This window comes from Carcharodon carcharias, chromosome 7 (assembly GCF_017639515.1).
Source record: "Carcharodon carcharias isolate sCarCar2 chromosome 7, sCarCar2.pri, whole genome shotgun sequence".
Taxonomy (NCBI): Eukaryota; Metazoa; Chordata; class Chondrichthyes; order Lamniformes; family Lamnidae; genus Carcharodon; species Carcharodon carcharias.
This window is the reverse complement of record NC_054473.1, coordinates 102,528,139-102,554,607: the sequence shown is the minus strand read 5'-3', so window position 1 is coordinate 102,554,607 and position 26,469 is coordinate 102,528,139. Positions and strand designations below refer to the sequence as shown.

General features: G+C 50.9%; 2 protein-coding genes across 10 annotated transcripts in view; one reads left to right on the top strand and one right to left on the bottom strand.

Moving 5' to 3' along the window:
• Positions 1-8,751, bottom strand: part of ciapin1 (cytokine induced apoptosis inhibitor 1) — a 171,515-nt gene extending 162,764 nt beyond the window's left edge. The window contains exons 1-3 of one of the 2 annotated variants that reach the window (XM_041192448.1): positions 8,620-8,751; positions 8,056-8,220; positions 7,287-7,436 (exon numbers count right to left, since the gene is read on the bottom strand). In XM_041192448.1, coding sequence (XP_041048382.1) covers positions 7,287-7,436; positions 8,056-8,212 — 307 coding nt within the window. In that variant the 5' untranslated portion in view covers positions 8,213-8,220; positions 8,620-8,751. The remainder of the gene's footprint in view (positions 1-7,286; positions 7,437-8,055; positions 8,221-8,619) is intronic. The other variant, XM_041192449.1, reaches the window with a different exon arrangement.
• Positions 8,591-25,374, top strand: coq9 (coenzyme Q9 homolog (S. cerevisiae)). Of its 8 annotated transcripts, none has more exons than XM_041192454.1 (9): positions 8,591-8,729; positions 9,617-9,755; positions 14,732-14,867; positions 19,553-19,695; positions 21,654-21,738; positions 23,147-23,251; positions 23,735-23,890; positions 24,492-24,545; positions 25,150-25,374. In XM_041192454.1, exons 1-9 carry the CDS (start codon positions 8,684-8,686, stop codon positions 25,183-25,185), a joined length of 900 nt encoding a protein of 299 aa, XP_041048388.1. In that variant the 5' UTR covers positions 8,591-8,683; the 3' UTR covers positions 25,186-25,374. The 8 variants fall into 8 exon arrangements, with proteins under 8 accessions (XP_041048388.1, XP_041048386.1, XP_041048387.1 ...); XM_041192452.1 differs by having other exon boundaries at positions 14,729-14,867; XM_041192453.1 differs by having other exon boundaries at positions 8,633-8,729; positions 9,614-9,755.
• The last annotated feature ends 1,095 nt before the right edge of the window (positions 25,375-26,469 follow it).

The window sequence follows — 26,469 nt, the reverse complement described above, 5'->3', positions numbered from 1 at the left end:
TGATGGGCTTCATCCTAGGGTCTTAAAAGAAGTGTCTAGAGAGATAGTTGATGCATTGGTTTTAATTTTCCAAAACTCCCTAGATTCGGGGAAGGTCTCATTAGATTGGAAGAAAGCAAATGTAACTCCATTATTCAAAAAGGGAGGGAGATAGAAAGTGGGAAACCACAGGCCAATTAGTTTAACAGGGAAAATATTAGAAGCTGTTATTAAAGAAGTTATAGCAGGGCACTTGGATAAGCTCAAGGTCATCAGGCAGAGTCAACATGATTTTGTGAAAGGGAAATCATGTTTAACCAAATTATTGGAGTTCTTTGAGGAAGTAACAGGTGCTGTGGATAAAGGGGAACCAGTGGATGTAACGTAATTAGATTTCCAGAAGGCATTTGACAAAGTGCTACATCAAAGGTTATTGTGGAAAATAAAAGCTCATGGTATATTGGCATGGATAGAAGGTTGGCAAGCTAACAGCAAGCAGAGAGTAGCATAAATTGTTTCTTTTCAGGTTGGCAAGTTATAACGAGTGGTGTGCCACAGGGATCAGTGCTGGGGCCTCAACTGTTTACAATTTATATAAATGACTTGGATGAAGGGATGGATGGGATAGTTGTCAATTGCTGATGACACAAAGATAGGCAGTAAAGTAATTTGTGAAGAGGACGTAGGGAGGCTACAAAGTGACATGGACAGGTTAAGTGAGTGGGCAAAGATCTGGCAAATGGAGTATAATGTGGGAAAATGTGAAATTGTCTATTTTGGCAGGAAGAATAAAAGAGAAGCACATTATCTAAATGGTGAGAGATTGCAGAGCTGTGAAGTGCAGAGGGACCTAGGTGTCCTAGTGCACGAATCACAAAAGGCAAGTACAGCAAGTAATTAGGAAAGTTAATAGAATGTTATCATTTATTGCGAGGGGAATTGAATACAATATGCTTCAGTTGTACAGGGCATTGGTGAGACCACGTTTGGAGTACTGTATACAGTATTGGTCTCCTTATTTAAGGAAGGATGTAAATGCGTTGGAAGCAGTTCAGAGAAGGTTTACCAGACTAATAACTGGAATGGGTGGGTTGTCTTATGAAGAAAGATTGGACAGACTAGGCTTGTATCTGTTGGAGTTTACAAGGGTAAAGGGTGACTTGATTGAAACATATAAGATCCTGAGGGGTCTTTACAGGGTGGATGTGGAGAGGATGTTTCCTCCTGTGGGAGAATCTAGAACAAGGGGCCACCCATTTATAACAGAGAGGGGGCAAAATTTTTTCACTCAGAGGGTTGCGAATCTTTGGAACTCTCTTCCCGAAAAGGTGGTGGCAGCAAAGCCTTTGAATATTTTTAAGGCAGAGGTGGATAGATTCTTGGTAAGCAAGCAGACGATAAGTTATCGGGGGTAGGCGGGATGCAGATTTGAGGTTATTAAATGGCTGAGCAGGCTCGGAAGGGCCGACTGGCCTACTTCTGTTCCTTGCTCGTATGTAACCTACCCAAAGGAGTTCTGAAGGGCAGGTTACAGAGGTGTTTAAAGATTTTGTACGCAAAGGGAAAATATGTCCATGTTTACAGGGAAAAGCAAGAAAGTAAGTCAAAATTTTAAGGGACACAGGGGGGCTAGCCAGTCCTTAACATTATGGAATAGTGCTATCTGTTGTCCAGAAGCATCTTTGCAGGAGAGAGCTTTGATGAAGGCAATTCATGGAAGAGTCAAACCTAGTTCATTGTATAAATTTTAAAAGTGATTTGAAAACAGGAGAGATGATTGTTGGGGTAGTAGAGAAATTGCGCATGGGTTCAATCTATTCTAGGGAATGATATAGCTGGATCACAGATGTTGACTATGCCTACTGTAGTAGAGCAGCCTGTTGAGACACAGTCAACAGGGGTTTTACAGAAAGATTATCCTGGATTGTTTCCAGATTGTATGTTGACGAGGTCACAGATGCACAAGTTTAAACAGGAAGAGGAAGAATCTAAGAGAAAGGGGAGGATGCTGAAATTCAGTTGGCTGGGTCTGTCTTTGAACAGATTACTCAGGAAGAGAAGATGAAAGTCAATGAGGTTGAGGTGTTTAATTCATTGAAGTTGGTGGAGTTACAGCAGCAGGATCCAGACTTGAAGAAGTTATATCAGACTGCTTATTCTGAAACAAAAGCTGAATACATTCCTGAGTATTATGATATTAAGGACAAAATGCTAATGCGGAAATGGAGAACGCCTCATGGTCCAGCAGATGAAAAGTGGGCAATAGTGTACCAAGTAGCGATACCATCTGGGTACTGGAATGAAATTTTGAGACTAGCTCATGAAATTCCAATGGCTAGACATTTGGGATTTAGGAAAACTCAAGCTAAAATACAAAAGCAGTTCTATTGGTCTGGACTACATAAAGATGTAGTCAAATTCTGTCAAACATGTCACACATGTCAGGTGATAGGAAAATCTCAAGCAGTGACTAAGTCTGCACCTTTAATGCGAATTCCAGCATTTGAGGAATTAACATCTGCTGTGGTCATAACAATACCATTCTTAACCTTCTTATTCTGCCATGGATGATGTATCCTTCTCAAAGAATCTTTTGTTCCCTCACTGGGATAAATCTTTGCTGGGAGCTATCAAATATCTCCTTAAAGGTCATTCATTGCAACTCTACTGCCTGCCTCTTAAACTAGCTTGCCAGTTCACTTTAGCTAGCATTGTCTTCATACCCTTATAATTACCTTTATTCAGGTTTAAAACACTAGTCTGAGGCTCACACTTCTCCCCTTCTATCATGTTATGATCATTGTCACCTGGAGCCGCCTTTACTATAAGGTTATTAATTAATCTTGTCTCATTGCACATTACCAGGTCTAGGGTAGCCTGCACCTAGGCTGGCTCTGGAATGTCCCAAATACACTCTATGAACTCAATCTCCAGGCTACCTTTGCCAATTTGATTCTTTCAATCTACAAATAGATTAAAATCACCCATGATTATTGCGGTACCTTTCTTACACACTCCATTTATTTCTTCTTCTATGCTCTGTTTACAGTGTACCTACTGTTAATGGACCAATAAACTTTACCCAAACTGATTCTACATCTTGGTCTTTTGCGCCAAGGTCATCTTTCCCTGCTGTACCAATGACATCCTTAATTAACAGAGCAACCCCACCACCTTTTCCTAGCTTCCTATCTTTTTGAAATGTCAAATACCCTTCAATATTTAGGTCCCAGCCTTGATCATCCTGCAACTATGTCTTGGTGATTGCTACCAAATCACACATTTATTTCTAACTGTGCCAACAATTCATCCATTTTGTTATGAATGCTGCACACATTCAGATACAGAGCCTTTAACTTTGTCTTTTTACTATTTGTGCACTCTCTGCCCTTTTCTGCTGGTGCACTCTTGAGTTTGAACGCTCTGTCCCTTCCTGCGACACTTGGGTTACCATTACCCAAGTTGGTACTTTGCTCTAATACCTCATTGTTTCCCTTCCATTTACATATCCCCTTGCATGATCCCTCCCCCCGACTATTTGTTTAAAGCCCTCTCTGCTACCCTAATGTGTGACTCGCCAGAACACTAGTCCTTGCATGGTTTAGGTGAAGACTGTCCCAATGGTACAGCTCCCACTTTCCCCAGTACTGGTGCCAGTGCCCCATGAATCGAAACCCATTTCTCCCACACCAGTCTTTGAGCCCTGCATTCATCTCTCTAAATCTTATTTACCCTGTGCCAATTTGTTCATGGCTCAGGTAATGATCCAGAGATTGAGGTTCTGCTTTATAATTTAGCCCGAGCTGTTCATAATCCCAATGCAGAACCTCCTTCCTGGTCCTACCTATGTCTTTGGTGCCAAAGTAGACCATGAGCACTGGATCCTCTCCCTTCCAATGCAAGTTCCTCTCCAGCGCAGAGCAGATGTCCCGAACCCTGGCACCGGTCAGGCAACACAGCCGTCTGGACTATCTCTCCTTGCTGCAGAGAACTGTGTCTATTTCCCTGACTATACAATCTCCTGCTACCACTACATTCCTAGCAACCTCTCACCTACTTGAATGGCCTCCTGTAACATGGCATCATGGTGAGTTTACTTATCCACCCTGCAGCCCCAATTTCATCCATACAGGCTGCAAGAGTCTCAAACAAGGGCTGAGGCTCCTCCAAATCTCAATCCTGCCTCAGCTATTGTCATATCCTCCTGTCCCTGACCACTGACCAAATCTGAAGACTCTAAACTAAGGGGTGTGACTAATGCCTGGTATAAAATGTCTAGATAACTTTCCCCCTCCCTGATGCGTTGGTATCTGCAACTCGGCCTCTAGCTCAATGACTCTGAGCCGAAGCTCTTTAAGCTGCAGACGCTTACTACTTATGTAACCCTCAATCAGTCCGGCACCTAGGAGCTCCCACATTCTGCAGTCACAACATATCATCTTTCCTGCCACCTTTGTTATGGTTTAATTAATTTATTACTTTCTTAATCAATTTATAATGAATAAATGCTACAACACCAATGCATTTGAACTCTCTCTTTAAAGGCTATCCGTTGTTCAGTTATCATTTTGCCTGCCAACCTTTGTTTCCGATTTACTTGGCACAGATCTATTCTTATCCCATTGAAGCTGGCTTTCCCTCATTTAATTATTCTGACCCTGGATTGTTCTTTGTCCTTTTGCAAAGCCAACCTAAACCTTATGATACAATGATCACTGTCCCTTAAATGTTCTCCCACTGAAACGTGATCCCCCTGACCCACCTCATTCCCAAGAACCAGGTCTAGTAGTGCCTCTTTTCTTGTTGGATTGGAAACATACTGCTGTAGGAAATTTTCTTGAATGCACTCTAGGAGCTATTGTCCCTCTCTGCCCTTTACGCTACTGCTACCCCAGTCTATATTTGGATAATTAAAGTTCTCCATTACAACTACTCTATAATTCTTTCATCTCTCTGTAATTTCCTAGCAAGCTTGCTCCTCTAGATCTTTCCCATTAGGTGGTGACCAGTAGACTACACCGAGCAATGTAATAGTGCTTCTATGGTTCCTTACCTCTAAGCATATAAATTCTGTACTTGACCCTTCTTAGGACATCCTCTCTCTCCAACATTGCAATGTTCTCCTCCAATACTGCCACCTCTCCCCCTTTCCTTCCTTCCTTATCTTTCCTGAACACCTTATATCCAGGAATATTTAATACCCAGTCCCGTCCTTTATTGAGCCAGATCTCTGTTATTTCTACAGCTTCATATTTCCGAGTGGCTGTCTGTGCCTGCAGCTCACCTGTTTTATCTTCCACACTCTGCATATGCATATTCACATACATGCACAGTAATTCTAAATCAGACCTTATTACATTTTCTCTTACTCCGAACCTACCTAATACTTTACCATTTCCTACTCTAGTGCTATCTGTCTCTCGTTACTCTCTGTGTGCGTTGGGTTTTCTCTCCAACATGACCTCCTGGTTCCCTCACCCCGACCAAGTTAGTTTAAACCCTCTCCAGTGGCACGGGCAAATCCCCCTGTGATTTCAGGAAAGAAATTTGCTGTCCTTACCTGGTCTGGCCTACATGTCACTCCAGGCCCACAACAGGGGAATGTCGCTGGGCTAGTAATCCAAAAACCCAGGCTAATGCATAGGTTCAAACCCCACCACGGTAGCCACTGGTGGGAATTAAATTCAATTAATGAAATCTGGAATTGGAAGCTAGTCTCAATAATGGTGATAATGAAACTATCATCGATTGTTGTAAAAATCCATCTGGTTCACTAATGTCCAATAGGGAAGGACAACTGCCATCCTTACCTGGTCTGGCCTACATGTGATCCAGACCCACAGCAGTGTGGTTACCTTTTAATTGCCCTCTGAAATGGCTGGCCAAGTTGTCAAAAAGAAAGGACACCACCATCTTATCAAGGCAATTAGGGATGGATAATAATGACACCTAGATCTCATAAATGAACATGGTAGAACAGAACTTGAATATTGCTGAAGAGACATGTTGTCAAAGCTGTTCATCTTGCTCTCTTCAGAACAAAAGCAAGAATGCCAAATTTCAAAGGGAACAACAATTTATACTACAGGAGAAAAGGCTGCTGATTAGTTGGAAAGTCAATTCTGATTGGCCAAGGTGCTGCCATGGAGAAAGCAACAGGAATTGCCATGCTTCTGGGTAATTCAAAAAAAGATCCAAGGCTTGAACATATTCACTTTGCAGAGAACAGGTCCCTGCATATGAATGTTGCCTCTAGCAAGCATAAATGAACCATGTGACAAGTTGGACTGCCTTATCTTAATTATATTAAATCTTGATTATCCTAAATTGGTAGTGTAATTATCGGCGCACTCAGGATTGTTCAGCAAGTGTTGTCCAATCGTGCAATCATATCTAACAAGTAGATGTTTTGTCTTGGGTTTTGCAAGCACTGGGGAGGTTGAGTATGGTCTGTACTCTGCCTATTATGAGTAACTCAAGGAACGTGCTGTTTGATTTGATCAGTCAAGCATTGTGATGTACAGCCTGGCATCACACAGGCACTGAAATTCACACACAACGTTGCTCAATCATGTGGTAGGCAGAACATCTTTCTGGATTGATGACAGCATACTGCTAGTAGTAACTATCACTTGTGTAACCACTGCATGGTAGCAGTGTGAAATGGTTCACTTAACCTGTTGTTCACATTTTTCAGATACTTTGCTTTTCCAGGGTAATCTGAGGTGGACCTGGCACTTTTCAGGTGGCCTTTAGCCCATTTGCGAGTTAGCACAATACACAGTGAACAGTTATCTGCTCAGGATAGCCATTGTCCTGCAGGATAGCCATTGGTGTGCTGTATTCCTGCGTCAAGCTGCAGGATGACCAAATGGTCAGGGCCCTATTTACAAGAAACCTTTACAGCCTTCCACACTCAATATTGAGCACAACCATTTCAAAACGCAATCACTGTTCCAATTATTTTGGGCAGCAGTTGCTGTAACTGCTTGAACCCATCACATGTTATTTAATTCCTCCTGGCTTCCACCCTATCAAAGGTCTTCTCTTTTGCACTTCCCTCCCCACTTCTGGACTTGCTTACAACCCAGTTCTACCCAACTTTTTCCCAGTTCTGATGAAAGGGAATTGAGCTGAAACATTAACTCTATCACTCTCGCCATAGGTTCTGAGTATTTCCAGGATGTTGTGTTTTACACCCTCAATCTAATATAGTTCAAGTTATCAATGTTTGGCCTCAGTCTCTTTCCGATCTCAGGAACATTATATCTGAATTTACCCAGCAGAAGTCCAAAGTAGAATGTCACCTGATACACACACGGGCTCCGTGAAGTAAAATCTTCCTCCAGGCTTCAGGATTCGAGCTATTTCAGCAAAAACCTCAAAACTGTGCATGGTGGCAGAGTTTGGTACTAAGCCTGAGAGCACGAGGTCAAAACTGGAGTCCCGGTGAGCAGCTGAAGTTAGAGAGAGAGAGAGCAGTGATTGAAAGTCATGGGACAGCACGGTAAGAACAAAGCCACACTAACAGCAGCGCCCCCCCCCCATCCCACTTCCCCGCACCAAGCAGATCTTACTGGACAGTCTAAAGGCTGTATTGGCAATCACAGCGTAGTCACCCAGTGTTAAATACAGCTTATTTATTAACATGCACAGGTATATGATTAAATAACAACCAAGAGAAACTCTTTCTCACACAGAGGGTTGAGCGCTGTGCTTATGTCAACATTTAAGAATAACTTAGATAATTGTTATGGAAAGTGGGGATGACAGAATATTGGGAAAGAACAGGAACAAATGATGAGAATAGTACTAGTGCGGAGGGTAGATCCCTCGCTGATCAGTCACTCAAATGCTTAATTAGATATGGAGAATATTTTGTTATCCGCTCTAATCAAGGACTGGTGGAAATGAGAGGGTGTGGAGTAAGCTAAGAAATCAGGCTGGATGGAGGTGGCAGTCAGAGCTCCCCAGAGGTGAGAAGAGTGATAATATCACTGTAACTATTGGCAGGAAAGAGATAGACCATGTGGGAAGTGGAGAAAACAAAGTTAGTAAAGTAGCTTTGCAACTTACATATGGTCAATCTCCCGATGTTTTCCATTGCCACATACCCGAATTCCCCAGCGACTGCCCGAATGTCTTGAACCAGTTGCATCCCGGACTCAGCAGTGGATGAATTGTCCCAGAGGACAACCACATTGTGGCCAGACTTTATATCAAATCGATCCATTAAAAATCCTGAAAAACACAATATTATTAAAAACAAAAACAGAATTACCTGGAAAAACTCAGCAGGTCTGGCAGCATCGGCAGAGAAGAAAACAGTTGACGTTTCGAGTCCTCATGACCCTTCCGATATTATTAAATGCTGACAGTTACACGGAGCAGACATCACCTCATTATCCCTCTCCCCCGTTTTCCCTTCTCCCTCCCATTCTCATCCTGTCTCCCCCCAACCTCCGTCTCTCACCCGTCCCCCTCTCGCCCCTCCCTCCCTCTCTCTCCCCCTCCTCCTCCTCCTCTCTTCTCCCTCCCTCTTCCCCTCTCTCTCTCAATCTCTCTGTATAGATATTCCCCTCTATCTCTCTCTTTATATATAAATATATATCAGTATTTATGTCTCCATTTCGCACTCACTCTCTATGTCGGCGCTGTTTTGACGTCATCGGATCGCGACTAAAGTGACGTCACAGAAGACGTGATGGCGGCGCTCTGGTGGAGCGGACTGCAGAGAGGACTGCGGATCGGTAATCCACCCGGGGAGATGGTGCTGATCCCGGTGCAGAGCGGAGAGGGAATCTGGACTGGGACAGTGGACAGGGCGCGGGGACTCGGGTGGTTATTTTATCTGCAGATTTGCCCAGTTTATTAGTCTCATCACGTTAAGGTTAATTTTAAATCTACAGCATGAACCGTCTCATGTTTCACCCTTTCAAACACCACCTTCAATGTCATCGAGATATCCCCTGCAGCCGAAATCCAATTCTGCTTCACATCAGCCTCCTCACACCTTACTTCATCCAACCTTATTTCACCCGAACCATAACCTTCTCAAAACAAGAACAGAATTACCTGGAAAAACTCAGCAGGTCTGGCAGCATCGGCGGAGAAGAAAAGAGTTGACGTTTCGAGTCCTCATGACCCTTCGACAGAACTGCAGTCTAGAGGGAGATTTGCTCTGTCTCTGACCCCGTGCTGTACCTGTCCTGGGAGTGTTTGATGGGGACAGTGTAGTGGGAGCTTTACTCTGTATCTAACCCCGTGCTGTACCTGTCTTGGGAGTGTTTGATGGGGACAGTGTAGAGGAAGATTTACTCTGTATCTGACCCCGTGCTGTACCTGCCCTGGGAGTGTTAGATGGGGACAGTGTAGAGAGACATTTACTCTGTATCTAACCCCATGCTTTACCTGTCCTGAGAGTGTTTGATGGGACAGTGTAGAGGGAGATTTGCTCTGGATCTAACCCTGTGCTGTGCATGTCCTGGGAGTGTTTGATGGGACAGTGTAGTGGGAGCTTTACTCTGTATCTGACCCTGTGCTGTACCTGCCCTGGGAGTATTTGATGGAATTGCTGGGGTAGTTTTTTTTGCTATGTTTGAATGGCAGAACTGAAGTCCCTTTTCTCTCCCAGCAGCTGGTCTGTACTCCCGTGATGTAGTGCGCAGGGGTCTGCGAACATCAACGTACTTAAGCATGGTTGGTGAGGAGCAGCAGCCCAGAGAGCATTACCAAAGCCCACAGACGTACACAGTGGCTCAGGAATCATACTCCAGGTATGGTCAACAGCTTTGAAGCTCCTGTAGATGAGCAGTACAACGGCATCATTCTCCATATCGAGGAGTAATCGGCTTCACAGGAAATTAAAAGCAGCATCCCCAGTCGTTCAGATCACAAGAGAAACTAAATTGTGTAAGATGTAACCTTTTCCTCACAGGTCACCATATGTTTCCGTCATGGGAACTGTGCGAAATAATAAGACAGCCCCCAAAGCTCAAATTAAACACAAGTGCCTACTAAGTTTGAACCATATCTTCCCCCTGTTATGAGTCTCCAGTTACCATCTAGACGGACAAGGGCAGCAGATAGATGGGAACGTCACTACCTGGAAGTTAGCCAAGCCACTCACCATCCTGACTAGGGAATATATCGCCGTTCCTTCACTGTCACTGGGTTAAGATCCTGGAACTCCCTAACAGCACTGTGGGTGTACCTACACCACATGGACTGCAGCGGTTCAAGAAGGCAGCTCACCACCACCTTCTCAAGGGCAATTAGGGATGGGCAATAAATGCTGGCCCAGCCAGCGATGCCCATATCCTATGAAAGAATAAAATTGCCAGATTCGGTGCTGTATGATTGAGTGTAATGGCAAATGTACATGAAAGCTCAGCGGTGTTACAGTTGGCATAGTGTTTGCAGTATTACAGTTGGCATAGTTCTTGCAATATTACAGATGGCATAGTGCTTGCAGTATTACAGATGGCATAGTGCTTGCAGTATTACAGTTGGCATAATGCTTGCAGTATTGGCCTCCACATTATTGGAAAGATGTTACAGCAATAGAGGGTTGCAGTGCAGATTCACTTGGATGCTGGCTTTATGGAGACATCCAAACAAAAACTTGAAATAATTGGTCCTGTTTTAGATACAAGCAAGGAACTGATTGGATGATTTAATAGTGATGTTTCATATTATGAAGAGATGTGACAGAACAGAAACAGACTCTTTGCAGTGTTTGAGATGTGTAATATTTAGGATAGAGGGCAGGAGAGGCTTTTCACACCAAAGCTTGCGAGTCTGTGGAATGCATTCTTAGAGTCAGTGACTCAGTAGGGAGTCTGTTAGAAATAGTTTAGATAAGTGATTTAAGGAAATCATGCTGGTGGGATATGAGAACAGAAACATAGGATTGGAATAGTGCTTCTGTGGCAGGTAAACACCAAAATGGACAGGATGAGCCAACCATTGGTACCAGCTGCTGGGTGAGCTGGGGGTGCCAGCTGCTGGGTGAGCTGGAGGTGCCGGCTGCTGGGTGAGTTGGGGGTGCCGGCTGCTGGGCGAGCTGGGGGTGCCGGCTGCTGGGCGAGCTGGGGGTGCCGTGGGCTGGGGGTGCCGGCTGCTGGGTGAGCTGGGGGTGCCAGCTAGAGCGGTAAATTGAGCACAATTCTGATTCTATGGGAGATGCTGCTGGAGCTGTGTGCATCTATCTGTCTGTACTTATGTAACTGTGTGCATTGATTGGGTGAGAAGGCCCTCCACTCTCCCTCCATGTTTGAATACCTTTCTGACCCTATGGAATCCATAAGACAGTATTATTCCATACCTCCAGAAAGGGGTAGAGAAATTGGGAAGAGGTGAAGGGAACAGGCAAAGCACTGGGCACTGAGTGAGGAAGTACTGTTGTTAATTGTGTATTGTTTGAGTTAATTGTGTTAAGCTGGTGGACTGGGGACTGAGCTGTGCTCCTATATATAGGAACAGCCGGTGTGCCAACCAGCTCAGGGGACCTCCTTGTTAGCTTGCTCCTGGGCCTGCCCAAGGCAGCGGGCAATCGAGGGGTCATTTAGCCTGATTCCCTGCCCCTCTTCCAAGGTTATGTCTGTGCCCGCGTGTCCCTGCAGAGGTAACTAGGTGTTGGAGGCCTTTCACGATTAGTGGGCACCGGGGGACTGGACTACAACATCGCCCCTGGGAATGTTATTTTAACTTAAGATGAGATTTTCTTTATATTACAGTGGGTCAATGGGACACTTAATTAGTCATGGGTTCGAAAAAGATAGGAACAGACAAATATAATTCAAAAACAGAATTACCTGGAAAAACTCAGCAGGTCTGGCAGCATCGGCGGAGAAGAAAAGAGTTGACGTTTCGAGTCCTCATGACCCTTCGACAGAACTTGCGTTCGAGTCCAAGAAAGAGTTGAAATATAAGCTGGTTTAAGGTGTGTGTGGGGGGGGGCAGAGAGATAGAGAGACAAAGAGGTGGAGGGGGGGGTGGGGGGGTGTGGTTGTAGGGACAAACAAGCAGTGATAGAAGCAGATCATCAAAAGATGTCAACGACAATAGTACAATAGAACACATAGGTGTTAAAGTTAACGTTGGTGATATTATCTAAACGAATGTGCTAATTAAGAATGGATGGTAGGGCACTCAAGGTATAGCTCTAGTGGGTTTTTTTTTATATATAATGGAAATAGGTGGGAAAAGGAAAATCTTTATAATTTATTGGGAAAAAGAAGGGGAGGGGGGAAACAGAAAGGGGGTGGGGATGGGGGAGGGAGCTTACGACCTAAAGTTGTTGAATTCAATATTCAGTCCAGAAGGCTGTAAAGTCCCTAGTCGGAAGATGAGGTGTTGTTCCTCCAGTTTGCGTTGGGCTTCACTGGAACAATGCAGCAAGCCAAGGACAGACATGTGGGCAAGAGAGCAGGGTGGAGTGTTGAAATGGCAAGCGACAGGGAGGTTTGGGTCATTCTTGCGGACAGACCGCAGGTGTTCTGCAAAGCGGTCGCCCAGTTTACGTTTGGTCTCTCCAATGTGGAGGAGACCACATTGGGAGCAACGAATGCAGTAGACTAAGTTGGGGGAAATGCAAGTGAAATGCTGCTTCACTTGAAAGGAGTGTTTGGGTCCTTGGACAGTGAGGAGAGAGGAAGTGAAGGGGCAGATATTGCATTTTTTGCGTGGGCATGGGGTGGTGCCATAGGAGGGGGTTGAGGAGTAGGGGGTGATGGAGGAGTGGACCAGGGTGTCCCGGAGGGAGCGATCCCTACGGAATGCCGATAAGGGGGGTGAAGGGAAGATGTGTTTGGTGGTGGCATCATGCTGGAGTTGGCGGAAATGGCGGAGGATGATCCTTTGAATGCGGAGGCTGGTGGGGTGATAAGTGAGGACAAGGGGGACCCTATCATGTTTCTGGGAGGGAGGAGAAGGAGTGAGGGCGGATGCGCGGGAGATGGGCCGGACACGGTTGAGGGCCCTGTCAACGACCGTGGGTGGAAAACCTTGGTTAAGGAAGAAGGAGGACATGTCAGAGGAACTGTTTTTGAATGTAGCATCATCGGAACAGATGCGACGGAGGCGAAGGAATTGAGAGAATGGGATGGAGTCCTTACAGGAAGCGGGGTGTGAGGAGCTGTAGTCGAGATAGCTGTGGGAGTCGGTGGGTTTGTAATGGATATTGGTGGACAGTCTATCACCAGAGATTGAGACAGAGAGGTCAAGGAAGGGAAGGGAAGTGTCAGAGATGGACCACGTGAAAATGATGGAGGGGTGGAGATTGGAAGCAAAATTAATAAATTTTTCCAAGTCCTGACGAGAGCATGAAGCGGCACCGAAGTAATCATCGATGTACCGGAGAAAGAGTTGTGGAAGGGGGCCGGAGTAGGACTGCAACAAGGAATGTTCCACATACCCCATAAAGAGACAGGCATAGCTGGGGCCCATGCGGGTACCCATAGCCACACCTTTTATTTGGAGGAAGTGAGAGGAGTTGAAGGAGAAATTGTTCAGCGTGAGAACAAGTTCAGCCAGACGGAGGAGAGTAGTGGTGGATGGGGATTGTTCGGGCCTCTGTTCGAGGAAGAAGCTAAGGGCCCTCAGACCATCCTGGTGGGGGATGGAGGTGTAGAGGGATTGGACGTCCATGGTGAAGAGGAAGCGGTTGGGGCCAGGGAACTGGAAATTGTTGATGTGACGTAAGGTGTCAGAGGAATCACGGATGTAGGTGGGAAGGGACTGGACAAGGGGAGATAGAAGGGAGTCAAGGTAATGAGAAATGAGTTCTGTGGGGCAGGAGCAAGCTGAGATGATCGGTCTACCAGGGCAGTTCTGTTTGTGGATTTTGGGTAGGAGATAGAAGCGGGCCGTCCGAGGTTGGGCGACTATCAGGTTGGAAGCTGTGGGAGGGAGATCCCCAGAGGGGATGAGGTCAGTGACAATCCTGGAAACAATGTCTTGATGTTCAGTGGTGGGGTCATGGTCCAGGGAGAGGTAGGAGGAATTGTCTGCGAGTTGACGCTCAGCCTCCGCGAGGTAGAGATCAGTGCACCAGACAACAACAGCACCACCCTTGTCAGCGGGTTTGATGACAATGTCAGGGTTGGACCTGAGAGAATGGAGTGCAGTAAGTTCAGAGAGAGACAGGTTAGAATGGGTGAGAGGAGCAGGGAAATTGAGATGACTAATGTCACGCCGACAGTTCTCAATGAAAAGATCGAGAGAAGGTAAGAATCCAGAGGGAGGGGTCCAGGTGGAGGGAGAATATTGGAGATGGGTAAAAGGATCCGTTGAACTGGCAGAGGACTCCTGCCCAAAGAAGTGAGCCCGGAGACGAAGACGGCGGAAGAAGAGTTCAGTATCATGCCGAGCCCGAAATTCATTGAGGTGAGGGCGTAAGAGTATGAAACTAAGTCCTTTGCTGAGATATAATTGTTGGATTGGAGATGTATGATATATAGGGTGTCTCTGTGAATTAACACTTGTAACTGGATTAAGATTCCAGTTCCTTCCTTCAACCATCGTCTCTCTAAATTGTAATGACTGTTACTGGATCACCACATTTCCACACCACCCTGATCACAATCAGTCGTGTCAGAAAATGGTACAGCTGGATCTGCTGCAGGGAACCAATGGGGCACACCAGTGCTGTCACTGTTTTCCAGCTCGGAATCCCCTTTCCCCTGGGTTAATCAGATATGATGGAGTAACTGGTGCATTTCTTACTCTTCTGTTCACCTTTTTCCAGCAGTCATTCCGATCAGAATGGGCAGAAAGCAGAGGGATTTGAATCTGAAGAGGAGCTGAGACAGCAGCTCCTTTCTGCAGCTCTGGAATTTGTTCCCAGCTTTGGATGGTCACTGGAGGCTGTGGCAGAGGGAGCCAAGGTAGAGGAACCAAGATTTGCTCAAAGCTACAAAGCAGTAAAAATGTTGTATCTGCACAAACTTCCAATCTGCTGAATTCAATTTCCTGTTCCTGTACCGTTTATCCATTCGAAATTCCTAATTCGCATTTCCATTGAAACAACCTGTTTAAAAGGGTCAATCTGTCATACCCTCTCAGCACTGGTGATGTTAAAGCATCTCATGTTTCACGTTACCCTCTACACCCTCCCCACCAAACACTCCCAGGACAGGTACAGCACCAGGTTAGATACAGAGTAAAGCTCCCTCTACGCTGTCCCCAGCAAACACTCCCAGGACAGGTACAGCACTGGATTAGATACAGAGTAAATGTCCCTCTACACTGTCCCCATCAAACACTCCCAGGACAGGTACAGCACAGGGTTAGATATAGAGTAAAATTCCGTCTACACTGTCCCAATCAAACACTCCCAGGACAGGTACAGCACTGGGTTAGATACAGAGTAAAATTCCCTCTACATTGTCCCCATCAAACACTCCGGGGACAGGTACAGCACGGGGTTAGATACTGAGTAAAGCTCCCTCTACACTGTCCCATCAAACACTCCCAGGACAGGTACAGCACTGGGTTAGATACAGAGTAAAGCTGTTTATGCAGTTCCCCTTTGAATACCTCGATTGACCCTGCCTCCGCCACACTCACAGGCAGCGCATTCCAGATCCTCACCACTCGCTGTTTGAAGAAGCTTTCCCTCATGTCGCCTTTGCTTCTTTTGTCAATCACCTTAAATCTGTCTCCCTCTGGTTCTCAATCCTTCACGAATGGGAACAGTTTCTCCCTATCTACTCTGTCCAGACACCTCAAGATTTTGAATATCTCTCTCAAGTCTCCTCTCAAATTTCTCTTCTACAATCTATCAACAATCTATCACCCCTGGAACCATTCTCGGGAAACTTTTCTGCACTCTGTCCAATGCCTTCACATCTTTCCTAAAGTGTGGTGCCCAGAACTGGGCAGAGTACCCCAGCTGAGGCTGAACCAGTGTTTTATACAGGGTGACCATAATCTCATTGCATTTGTACTCTCTGCCCCTATTAACACAGCCCAGAATCCAGTAGGCCTTATTAACCACTATCTCAACCTGTCCTGCAACATTTAATGAGTTATGCACATATACCCCCAGAACTCTGATCCTGCATCCCGTTTGAATTGTACCGTTTATTTTATATTGTCTCTCTGTGTTCTTTCAACCAAATTGAATCGCTTCACGCTTCTCTGCATCAAATTTCATCTGTCCCTCTCTTTGCTCTGTCCCACTTCCCCAGCTGGCTCTCACACTCTCTCCCTCTCTTTCCTCCCACCTCGCTCGCTTTCTCCCTCTCTCACTCCCTTGCACTCTCCCTATCTCCTGCTGTCCCTCGGGCTCTCCTACTCTCGTCCCTCACCTCCCTTCATTCCCTTCTCTCAAACCTTCCCTCTCCCTTTCTTCCCCCTCACCCTCTCCCACTCTCTTCCCCCTCACCCTCTCCTGCTCTCTCGATCTCTTCCTCTCTCGTGCTCTCAGTCTCCCTGCTCTCTCCTTCTCGCTCTCTCCCTCTCCTGCTGCTGGCTCTCTTCCCCTCTCTCCGCCTCTCCCTCCCTCTCTCAGTTTTCTCTATTCTTTTCCTCTCCCTCTTGCCTCTTCCCTCCCACACTCTCTTGCTGCTGCATGTCTCCCTCTTTCGCACTCTACATCTCGTGCTCTCCCTCTCCCTCCCTCGCTATCTCGCGCTCTCCCTCTTCCCTCCCTCGCTATCTCGCGCTCTCCCTCTTCCCTCCCTCGCTATCTTGCGCTCTCCCTCTTCCCTCCCTCGCTATCTCGCGCTCTCCCTCCCTCGCTATCTCGCGCTCTCCCTCTTCCCTCCCTCGCTATCTCGCGCTCTCCCTCTTCCCTCCCTCGCTATCTCGTGCTCTCCCTCTACCCGCCCTCGCTATCTCGCGCTCTCCCTCTCCCTCCCTCGCTATCTCGCTCTCTCCCTCTTCCCTCCCTCGCTATCTTGCGCTCTCCCTCTTCCCTCCCTTGCTATCTTGCGCTCTTCCTCCCTATCTCGCGCTCTTCCCTCCCTCGCGCTCTCCCTCCCTCACTATCTCGTGCTCTCCCTCTCCCTCCCTCGCTATCTTGCGCTCTCCCACTTCCCTCCCTCGCTATCTCACGCTCTCCCTCTTCCCTCCCTCGCTATCTCGCGCTCTCCCTCTTCCCTCCCTTGCTATCTTGCGCTCTCCCTCTCTATCTCGCGTCTCCCTCTCCCTTTCCCGCTGTCTCGCGCTCTCCCTCTCCCCCCCTCGTTATCTCGCGCTGTCCTTCTCCCTCCCTCGCTATCTCGCGCTCTCCCTCTCCCTCCCTCGCTGTCTCGGGCTCTCCCTCTCCCTCCCTCGCTGTCTCGCGCTCTCCCTCTCGCTGTCTCGCGCTCTCACTCTCCCTCCCTCGCTGTCTCATGCTTTCCCTCTCCCTCCCTCGCTGTTTCACGCTCTCCTCCCTCCCTCACTGTCTCGCGCTCTTCCTCTCCCTCGCTGTCTCGCGCTCTCTCTCTCCCTCCCTCGCTGTTTCACACTCTCCTCCCTCCCTCGCTGTTTCATGCTCTCCTCCCTCCCTCGCTGTCTCGCGCTCTCCTCCCTCCCTCGCTGTCTCGCGCTCTCCTCCCTCCCTCGCTGTCTCGCGCTCTCCTCCCTCCCTCGCTGTCTCGCGCTCTCCTCCCTCCCTCGCTGTCTCGCGCTCTCCTCCCTCCCTCGCTGTCTCACGCTCTCCTCCCTCCCTCGCTGTCTCGCGCTCTCCTCCCTCCCTTGCTGTCTCACGCTCTCCTCCCTCCCTCGCTGTCTCGTGCTCTCCCTCTCCATCCCTTGCTGTCTCGCGCTCTCCCTCCCTTGCTGTCTCGCGCTCTCCCCCCCCTTGCTGTCTCGCACTCTCCCTCCCTCGCTGTCTCGTGCTCTCCCTTCCTCGCTGTCTCGCACTCTCCCTCTCCCTCCCTCGCTGTCTCGCGCTCTCCCTCGCTGTCTCACGCTCTCCCTCCCTCGCTGTCTCACGCTCTCCCTCCCTCGCTGTCTCGCGCTCTCCCTCGCTGTCTTGCGCTCCCTCCCTCGCTGTCTCGCGCTCTCCCTCCCTTGCTGTCTCGTGCTCTCCCTCCCTCGCTGTCTCGCGCTCTCCCTCCCTCGCTGTCTCGCGCTCTCCCTCCCTCGCTGTCTCGCGCTCTCCCTCCCTCGCTGTCTCGTGCTCTCCCTCCCTCGCTGTCTCGCGCTCTCCCTCCCTCGCTGTCTCGCGCTCTCCCTCCCTCGCTGTCTCGCGCTCTCCCTCCCTCGCTGTCTCGCGCTCTCCCTCCCTCGCTGTCTCGCGCTCTCCCTCTCCCTCGCTGTCTCGCACTCTCCCTCCCTCGCTGTCTCGCACTCTCCCTCCCTCGCTGTCTCGCGTTCTCCCTCGCTGTCTCGCGCTCTCCCTCTCCCTCCCTCGCTGTCTCACGCTCTCCCTCCCTCGCTGTCTCACGCTCTCCCTCCCTCGCTGTCTCACGCTCTCCCTCCCTCGCTGTCTCACACTCTCCCTCTCTATCCCTCGCTGTCTCGTGTTCTCCCTCCCTCGCTGTCTCACACTCTCCCTCTCTCGCTGTTTCGTGCTCTCCCTCCCTCGCTGTCTCGCGTTCTCCCTCTCCCTCCCTCGCTGTCTCATGCTCTCCTCCCTCGCTATCTCACACTCTCCCTCTCCCTCCCTTGCTGTCTCGTGCTCTCAATCCCTCGCTGTCTCACACTCTCCCTCCCTCGCTGTCTCGTGCTCTCCATCCCTCGCTGTCTCGCGCTCTCCCTCTCCCTCCCTCGCTGTCTCGCACTCTCCCTCTCCATCCATCCCTCGCTTTCTCGAGCTCTCCCTCTCCCTCGCTATCTCATGCTCTCCCTGTCCCTCCCTCGCTGACTCGCGCTCTCCCTGTCCCTCCCTCGCTGTCTCGCGCTCTCCCTGTCCCTCCCTCGCTGTCTCGCGCTTTCCCTCTCCCTCCCTCGCTGTCTCGCGCTCTCCCTCTCCCTCCCTCGCTGTCTCGCGCTCTCCCTCTCCCTCGCATCTCGCGCTCTCCCTCTCCCTCCCTCACTGTCTCGCGCTCTCCCTCTCCCTCCCTCACTGTCTCGCGCTCTCCCTCTTGCTTTCACTCCCTCCCCACTCTTGCGATTTCTGTCTCTGGACCGCGCCCCCTCGAGCTCGTCCTCCCTCGGCCTCTTGCCCTCACGTTCTATCGCCTTCTCCTTTTCTCACCCTCTCGCGCTCCCCCTCCCTCACACTTGCCCTCTCCCTTTCCTGCCATCCCACTTTCCTGCGCCCTCCCTGGCCCTGGTCTGTGCACCCCCCCCATCCCCCCCAGCCGTCCCGTCCCTCGGCCTCTCCCTCCCCTCCCTCGGCCCCTCTCTCGGCCCCTCTCTCGGGCCCCCCCGCCTTGGCCTCTCCCTCGCCGCCCCCCCCCCCACTCAGCCTCACCCATGGCCCCCCCCTCCCTCGCGCCCCCCCCCCCCCCCCCCCTTCCTTGGCCCCTCCCCTCCCTCGGCCTCTCCCTCTCCTCCTGCTGACTCTCCCTGTCCCTGCCCCAATCTCCTCTTGGTGCCAATGATTGATTCTGTCATAGGATGATGAGGAATGGGATGGTGCTAAGGTGCAGTGTCATCATCGATGTGTCCTCTGCCTGTTATCCTGTCTCAGGTGCTGGATCTGTCACCAGCGGTGACTGGGATGTTGAGTCATGGCCCAGGGGACCTCGTTCTGCACTTTGTGTGCCAGTGTAACAAGCAGCTTTCTGAACAACTGACTGAGCAACACCATCAGGTCCAGGCGGGACAGCAGGAGTAAGTATGACAGTAGATATAATGGCCTCAGACACTCCACTTTTCTGATTCACGCAGATAGATAATTATCCAGAGAGTTCAAAGCCATCGTGGCAGTTTGAGAGATTAGATTTGGTTTTAACGAGTCTGAAAATAAAAAGCTGGGTTCAGTAAGAGTGAGGAGAAAACTGTTGGAATGATGTAAAACACAGCTGGTTCATGAATGTCTTTTAGATATTGAACGATTCTCTTTACCATGTCCGGACCCACACCAATTTGGTTAACATCTCAAACATGCCCTCTCAACGAGACTCTCAGATCAATGGTTAAAGGAGAATGCTTATCACCAAACCCTCCCCCTCACCTCCCCCGCCCCCCCCCCCAACCGCGCTCGCCCCCCTCACCCCGCCCCCCCCACCAGTCCCACCACCTCGCCCCCCCCCCTCAGCCCATTCCCCCCCAACCAGCCCCTCACCCTGTCCCCCCCCTCGCCCTATCCTCACCCCGTCCCCCCCCTCACCCTGTTTCCGCCCCCCCTCGCCCTCCCCTTGCCCAGTCCCCACCCCCTCCCCGTCCCACCTCGCTCCGTCCCCCCGTCCACCACCCTCAACCCCCGTTCATCCCCTCTCTTGCCCCGTTTGCCTCCTCTCCCCGTCCTCCCCTCCAGTCCCACTCCCCATTCCCCCCTCGCCCCGTCCCCCCGCCTCACCCCATTCCCCCCCTTGCACTGTCTCCCCCCTCGCCCTGTCCCCTCCCATCGCCCCATCCCCCCCCTCACCCTGTCCACCCCTCCCGCACCCTCACTCCCCCCCCAACCCCACCTCCCCGTCTGCTGCCCTCGTCTTGTTCTCCCCTCCCTGTCCCGCCCCCTCCCCATCCCCCCCCCTGTTCTTCCGTTCACCCCCACTCTCCATTCCCACCCTCTCCCCGTCACCCCACCTCACCATCCCCCCTTCTCCCCGTCCCACCCTCGCCCTGTACCCAATTTCACAGCATTCCCTCAACCCCCGCGCCCCCCCTCCCAATCCCCCACCTCCCACCCTCGCCCTGTACCCCATTTCCCCACACCATCCACACACCCCCTCAACCCCCCGTCCCCCCTCCCCATCCCCACTCCTGCCCATTCCCACCTCTTCCCGTCTTCCCCCTCTCCCCATCACCCCCTCCAAACCCGACCTCAGTTCCGCTCCTTGCCCCGACCCCCCCCCACTCTCCTCGTCCCGTTCCCCCACTTGCCCCATTCCCCCCTTGCCCCCCCACCCCCTCAGCCCCCATCCCCCCTACTCAATGCCCCTTGCCCCCTCAACCCCCGCCTCCCCGTCTGCCCCCCCTCCCCCCAAACCCCACTTCACCCCCCCCCCACTCAAACACCCATCCCCACTTCGTCCCGTCTCCCCCTCGCCCCTTCCCCCCCTCGCCCCTTCCCCCCCTCGCCCCTTCCCCCCCCGGCCCCTTCCCTCCCCCGGCCCCTTCCCCCCCTTTGCCCCTTCCCCCCTTGCCCCTTCCACCCCCTGGCCCCTTCCCCCCCTCGCCCCGTCCCCCCCGGCCTCGTCCCCCCTGGCCCCGCCCCCACTTCACCCCGCCCCCCCCCACCCCATCCCCGCCTCTCGCCACCCCCCCGCCGCCCCACCACCCCTCCCACGTTCGCACCCCCCCCTCGCCCCGTTCCCCTCCTCTCCTGCCACGCTTCGCCTCGCCCTGACTCCCCATGTCCCTTGCCTGTTCCCCCCACCTTCATCATTCTGTCCCCCTTACCCAACTCCCCACCTCTCTCACCCCACTCCCCCATCCTGTCAGGTGGGGGACCTGAGCAAGACAACTGCGATGCCTTGCTCTCCCCGCACTCAATGAGTTTAGGACTGGAATGGGACCCACCTTCAGCAAGTACTTTCAGAAAAGGATGGGAGAACCAGGAAACCATTTCTTCTCTGACCTAACTCTTTGTTGCTATTTCTGAAGATTTTTCGTTCTGTACACAGAGCCAAGAAGACTGATGGATTTGTGAAGGATGCAGTGGAAGCAAGGCTCCGGATGGTGATCCCTTATATAGACACCTGGCCGCAGGTAAAGGCACAGCAGTCAGACCTCACCTGTATGTTCGGGTAAACCCAGGGACTAGCCGGCTCCTGGGCGTAGTACATTGATAAACATACAGGCTGGAGAGCACAGAACCTGTATGCAAAATGAAGTGAATTGAATTCAGCACAGTAACATACTGAGGCTGGGAATTCTACGGAGAGTAACTCACCTCCTGACTCCCCAAAGCCTGTCCACCATCTACAAGGCACAAGTCAGGAGTGTGTTGGAATACTCCCCACTTACCTGGATGAGTGTAGCTCCCACAACACTCAAGAAGCTTGATCCAGGACAAAGCAGCCCACTTGATTAGCACCCCATCCTCAAACATTCACTCCCTCCACCACCGAAGCACAGTAGCAGCAGTGTGTACCACCTACAAGATGCACTGCAGAAATTCACCAAGGCTCCTTTGACAGCACCTTCCAAACCCACAACCACTGCCATCTAGCAGGACAAGGGGAGCAGATTGATGGGAACACCACCATCTGGAAGTTCCCCTCCAAGCCACTCACCATCCTGACTTGGAAATATATCATAGTTCCTTCACTGTCACTGGGTCAAAATCCTGGAACTCCCTTCCTAACAGCTCTGTGAGTGTACCTACACCACATGCACTGCTGCAGTTCAAGAAGGCAGCTCATCACCACCTTCTCAAGGGCAATTAGGGATGGGCAATAAATGCTGGCCCAGCCGGTGACTCCCACAGCCCGTGAATGAATTTTAAAAGAAGGACGCCCACTGTCCTCGGTCTCACTGTTGATGATCTCCATCTCCTGTTGCCATGGTTTGGATCTTTCAGGCCTTGTGATTGGTTGCGTGCAGTCTGAACACCAGGATGTGTTACTCTCTGCAGCTGGGGATTTCTGCCAGTCAGAGTAAACTCAACACCCCATGTTTCACACACTTGAAGCCGCCAAGCCATTAAAAGCCTGCCTTCCCCTCTTCCTGATCAAAAACGTATCCACAACTCACTCAGCTGGAATAATATATTGTACAGGCTCCCAACGGCCCTTCCTGTTGTACTGTCAGTCGTATCACTTTGTCCTCTGGAGATCTGGCAACACTTTACAGCAAATCAAGCATGGTCATTGTTGTAATGTTGGAACTGTGGCAGCCGATTTGCACACAGCAAAATCCCACAACCAGCAGTCTCAGTACTGTATTGGAGTATCAACCTAGAGAGTGCCACCCACTGAGAGGCTGGTACCTAATTGCCACTCCCACTGTGGTGTTGCACAGTGTGAGTGTCAGTACATAACACACTGCTGACTAACCCAACCTTGCAATAACATCCCTGATTACTCCCCATGACCACACGTCATTTTCATAGTAATACGCCATGTACAACTGTTATGGAAAATGCACTAAAGCAAATCTCGCCAATCTCTGGCAGGCTATGAGTATTTTACTGCTCCCACAAAACATTGCCGAGAGTTTGAGGAACCTGACGAATATGGTGGATGAGATCTGGTACTACGCAGGAGACAGGTCCACGGACGTGAGTAACACAATGAACTTAGGGGAGGGAGGTCAGACTGAGGTAGGAGGGAAGGAGGTGAGAGTGTGGGGGAGAGGGTGTGTGTACAGTTTCACCAGCCGACGCCGGCTGGGGTACAGGTTTCACCAGCCGACGCCAGCTGGGGTACAGGTTTCACCAGCCGACGCCGGCTGGAGTACAGGTTTCCAAGCTTTCAGCTGCACTTGGGCATCACTCTTCATGTGTGAGGATATTCCACAATGGACAGTATCAGAGCTGAGCCATTTCCTGTCCTCACTTGTGATGCACTGTCACTCCCTCATGTTGTACTGGAAGCTGGGCTGATTTTCTGTCAGAGAACACTTAGCTGTTGAGCAGTGAGTTTGCAAGCTGCAACCATACACAATTCAGCAGCACTAACTAAAACAAGAGGGTGAATCGGGTTGTTCTTTACTGTCATTATCCTGTGACAGTAATAGTTTTTCTTTTTTGACTCCTGGACAGTCTAACTGGTACACAAAGCGAGCCATTCTGGCAGGAATCTACAATACTACAGAGTTGGTGCTGGTACAGGATTCCTCTCCGGATTATGAAGATACTTGGAACTTCCTGCAAAACCGTGTTAATGATGCTGTCAACGTGGCTCATTCTGTCAAACAGGTGAGATTCCTGGAATCCTGGGGAATTTCACTCACATCAGCTCGAGCTGTCAGCTTCCACATGTACACCTGGGGAATCACTCACTGTGCGTATTCGTCACATTCAATATTCCTCTTAAGCTGCAGAGCCATGCAGCAGCCTGGAAGCTAACCATGTTGGCCATGCTCCTTTATAAACATACAGCCATGCAGCCGCACAATGACATTAAATGCACCAGACATTGAAAACCAGTTTAAAGGGAACTTAGAAACATAGAAAGTTAGGCCATTCAGCCCTTCGAGCCTGCTCCGCCATTCATTATGATCATGGCTGATCACCCAACTCAATAGCCTGCTCCCGCTTTCTCCCCATACCCTTTGATCCCTTTCGTCCCGAGAGCTGTATCTAACTCCTTGAAAACATACAATGTTTTGGCCTCAACTACTTTCTGTGGTAGCGAATTCCACAGGCTCACAGGCTTTGTGAACTTTGTTCACAACCACCCACCGTTCACACTCATCACATACTTCCATACATGCACTTGTCATTCTGAACAAGCCCGCTGGGGGATCGCCCGCCCGCCCGCTGGGGGCTCACTGACTAATCTTGTTTCCTTTTGCAGGCTGGATCAACAGGCAAAGCCCTTTTCCAGGGTCTCGTTGGTGCTGCGGTGACAGTAAGTGAATGTTTGGGTATTTACAACCAATACCAAGTGCTAGACCCCGAGTGCCTGCTGTGGTGTTGAGTCACACACACCAAGCGTGAGGGCCCAGGCTGGATCCTGGTCCTGGGCTGTGCTATATCGTCCAGAGTTGGAGCTGTCAATATTTACCCAGCCACAAGCGTTGGAATGTGTGTGTGAGTGGAGGGCAGCAGTGATGCCTGTTGCAGTTGAATAGCTAATTGGCACCTGCTGTCTGAGATCACACAAGAATAGCTACTTGGGTGACACTCTGAAGGCCACCTGGTGTCTGGGACTCTATCCCAGTACCCACGACAATCTTCAGGAGACAGGAGGGATTGTTGGGCAGAAGCACCAGCCTCCAGGCCACCTTCCTCTTGCCCCCCAATCCTCCAGACCCCTCTGCACCCCCCACCCCACCCCTCCCCAACCCTCCAGCTTCCTCTGCAACCCTCCCTTCAAGCCTCACGTCCTGGGCCCCCCAGTGCCTCCCCAAAGGCCCTGCCCTCAACCTTCCAGGGCCCTCTCACCACCTTCTCATCCCCATTCCCTGTCGCTTACCCAGGCTAATGATTGTTCCCTTTTTCTGCTTGAACAGCTGAAGAACCTGAGTGGTATTGCCCAGAATCGATGAGCAGCCTGTGGGCATCAAGACAAGCGGAGACTAGGACTGGCACCCTTGAAATCGTGTCTCAGGAGAGGCTGCACAGTGTGTACATGTGAATGAGTGAGTGTGTACGTGTGACTGTGCAAAGAAGGATTCTTTATATGTAGAGCCATGTGTTAAAAGTTAAAATAAAGAGCAATCCGAGGAGAAAATAAATTATTCTGCTGTGCGGTCTGAGGTCACTGAGGGTTCAGTTTACACTTCAACAGCCTCTGGACAGTGGGAAACTGACTGGAAAGTGGGCAGGAGTCTAGGATGGGGCATCTGTTTGGACAGTAGTTAGTGGGCTGGGCAGTGGGCCTCAATCTGAGCATTAGGCCGCAGTCTGGGCAGTGGGCTGTGGTCTGGGCTGTGGTCTGAGCCGCAGTCCGGGCAGTGGGTTGTGGTCTGGGCTACAATCTGGGCACTGGGCTGCGGTCCAGGCAGCAGTCTGGGCTGTGGTCCGGGCCACGGTCCGGGCACTGGGCTGTGGTCTGGGCCGCGGTCTGGGCAGTGGGCTGGGCAGTGGTCCGGGTAGTGGGCAGTGGGCTGGGCAGTGGGCCATGGTCTGGGCAGTGGACTGCGGTCTGGGCTGTGGGCTGCGGACTGGGCAGTAGTCCGGGCCGCGGTCTGAGCAGTGGGCTACAGTCTGGGCAATGGGCTGTGATTTCGGCTGTGGTCTGGGCAGTGGGCTGTGGTCTGGACTGTGGTCTGGGTCTGGGCTGCGGTCCGGGAAGCGGTCTGGGCAGTGGGCAGCGATCTGGGCTGTGGTCTGTGCAGTGGGCTGTGGTCTGGGCTGCGGTCCGGGCTGCGGTCCAGGCTGTGGTCTGGGCAGTGGGCAGCGGTCCGGGCAGTGATACACGGTCTGGGCTGTGGGCTGTTGTCTGGGCTGCGGTCTGGGCAGTGGGCTGTGGTCTGGGCAGTGGGCTGTGGTCTGGGCTGCAGTCCGGGCTGTGGTCTGGGCAGTGGGCTGTGGTCTGGGCTGCGGTCCGGGGTGGGGTCTGGGCAGTGGACTGTGGTCCGGACAGTGGGCAGTGGTCTGGGCTGTGGTCTGGGCAGTGGGCTGTGGTCCAGACAGTGGGCAGTGGTCTGGGCTGTGGTCTGGGCAGTGGGCTGTGGTCCAGACAGTGGGCAGTGGTCTGGGCTGAGTTCTGGGCAGTGGGCTGTTGTCTGGGCTGCAGTCCGGGCTGTGGTCTGGGCAGTGGGCTGTCTTCCGGGCACTGGTCTGGGCAGTGGGCTGTGGTCTGGGCTGCAGTCCGGGCAGTAGTCTGG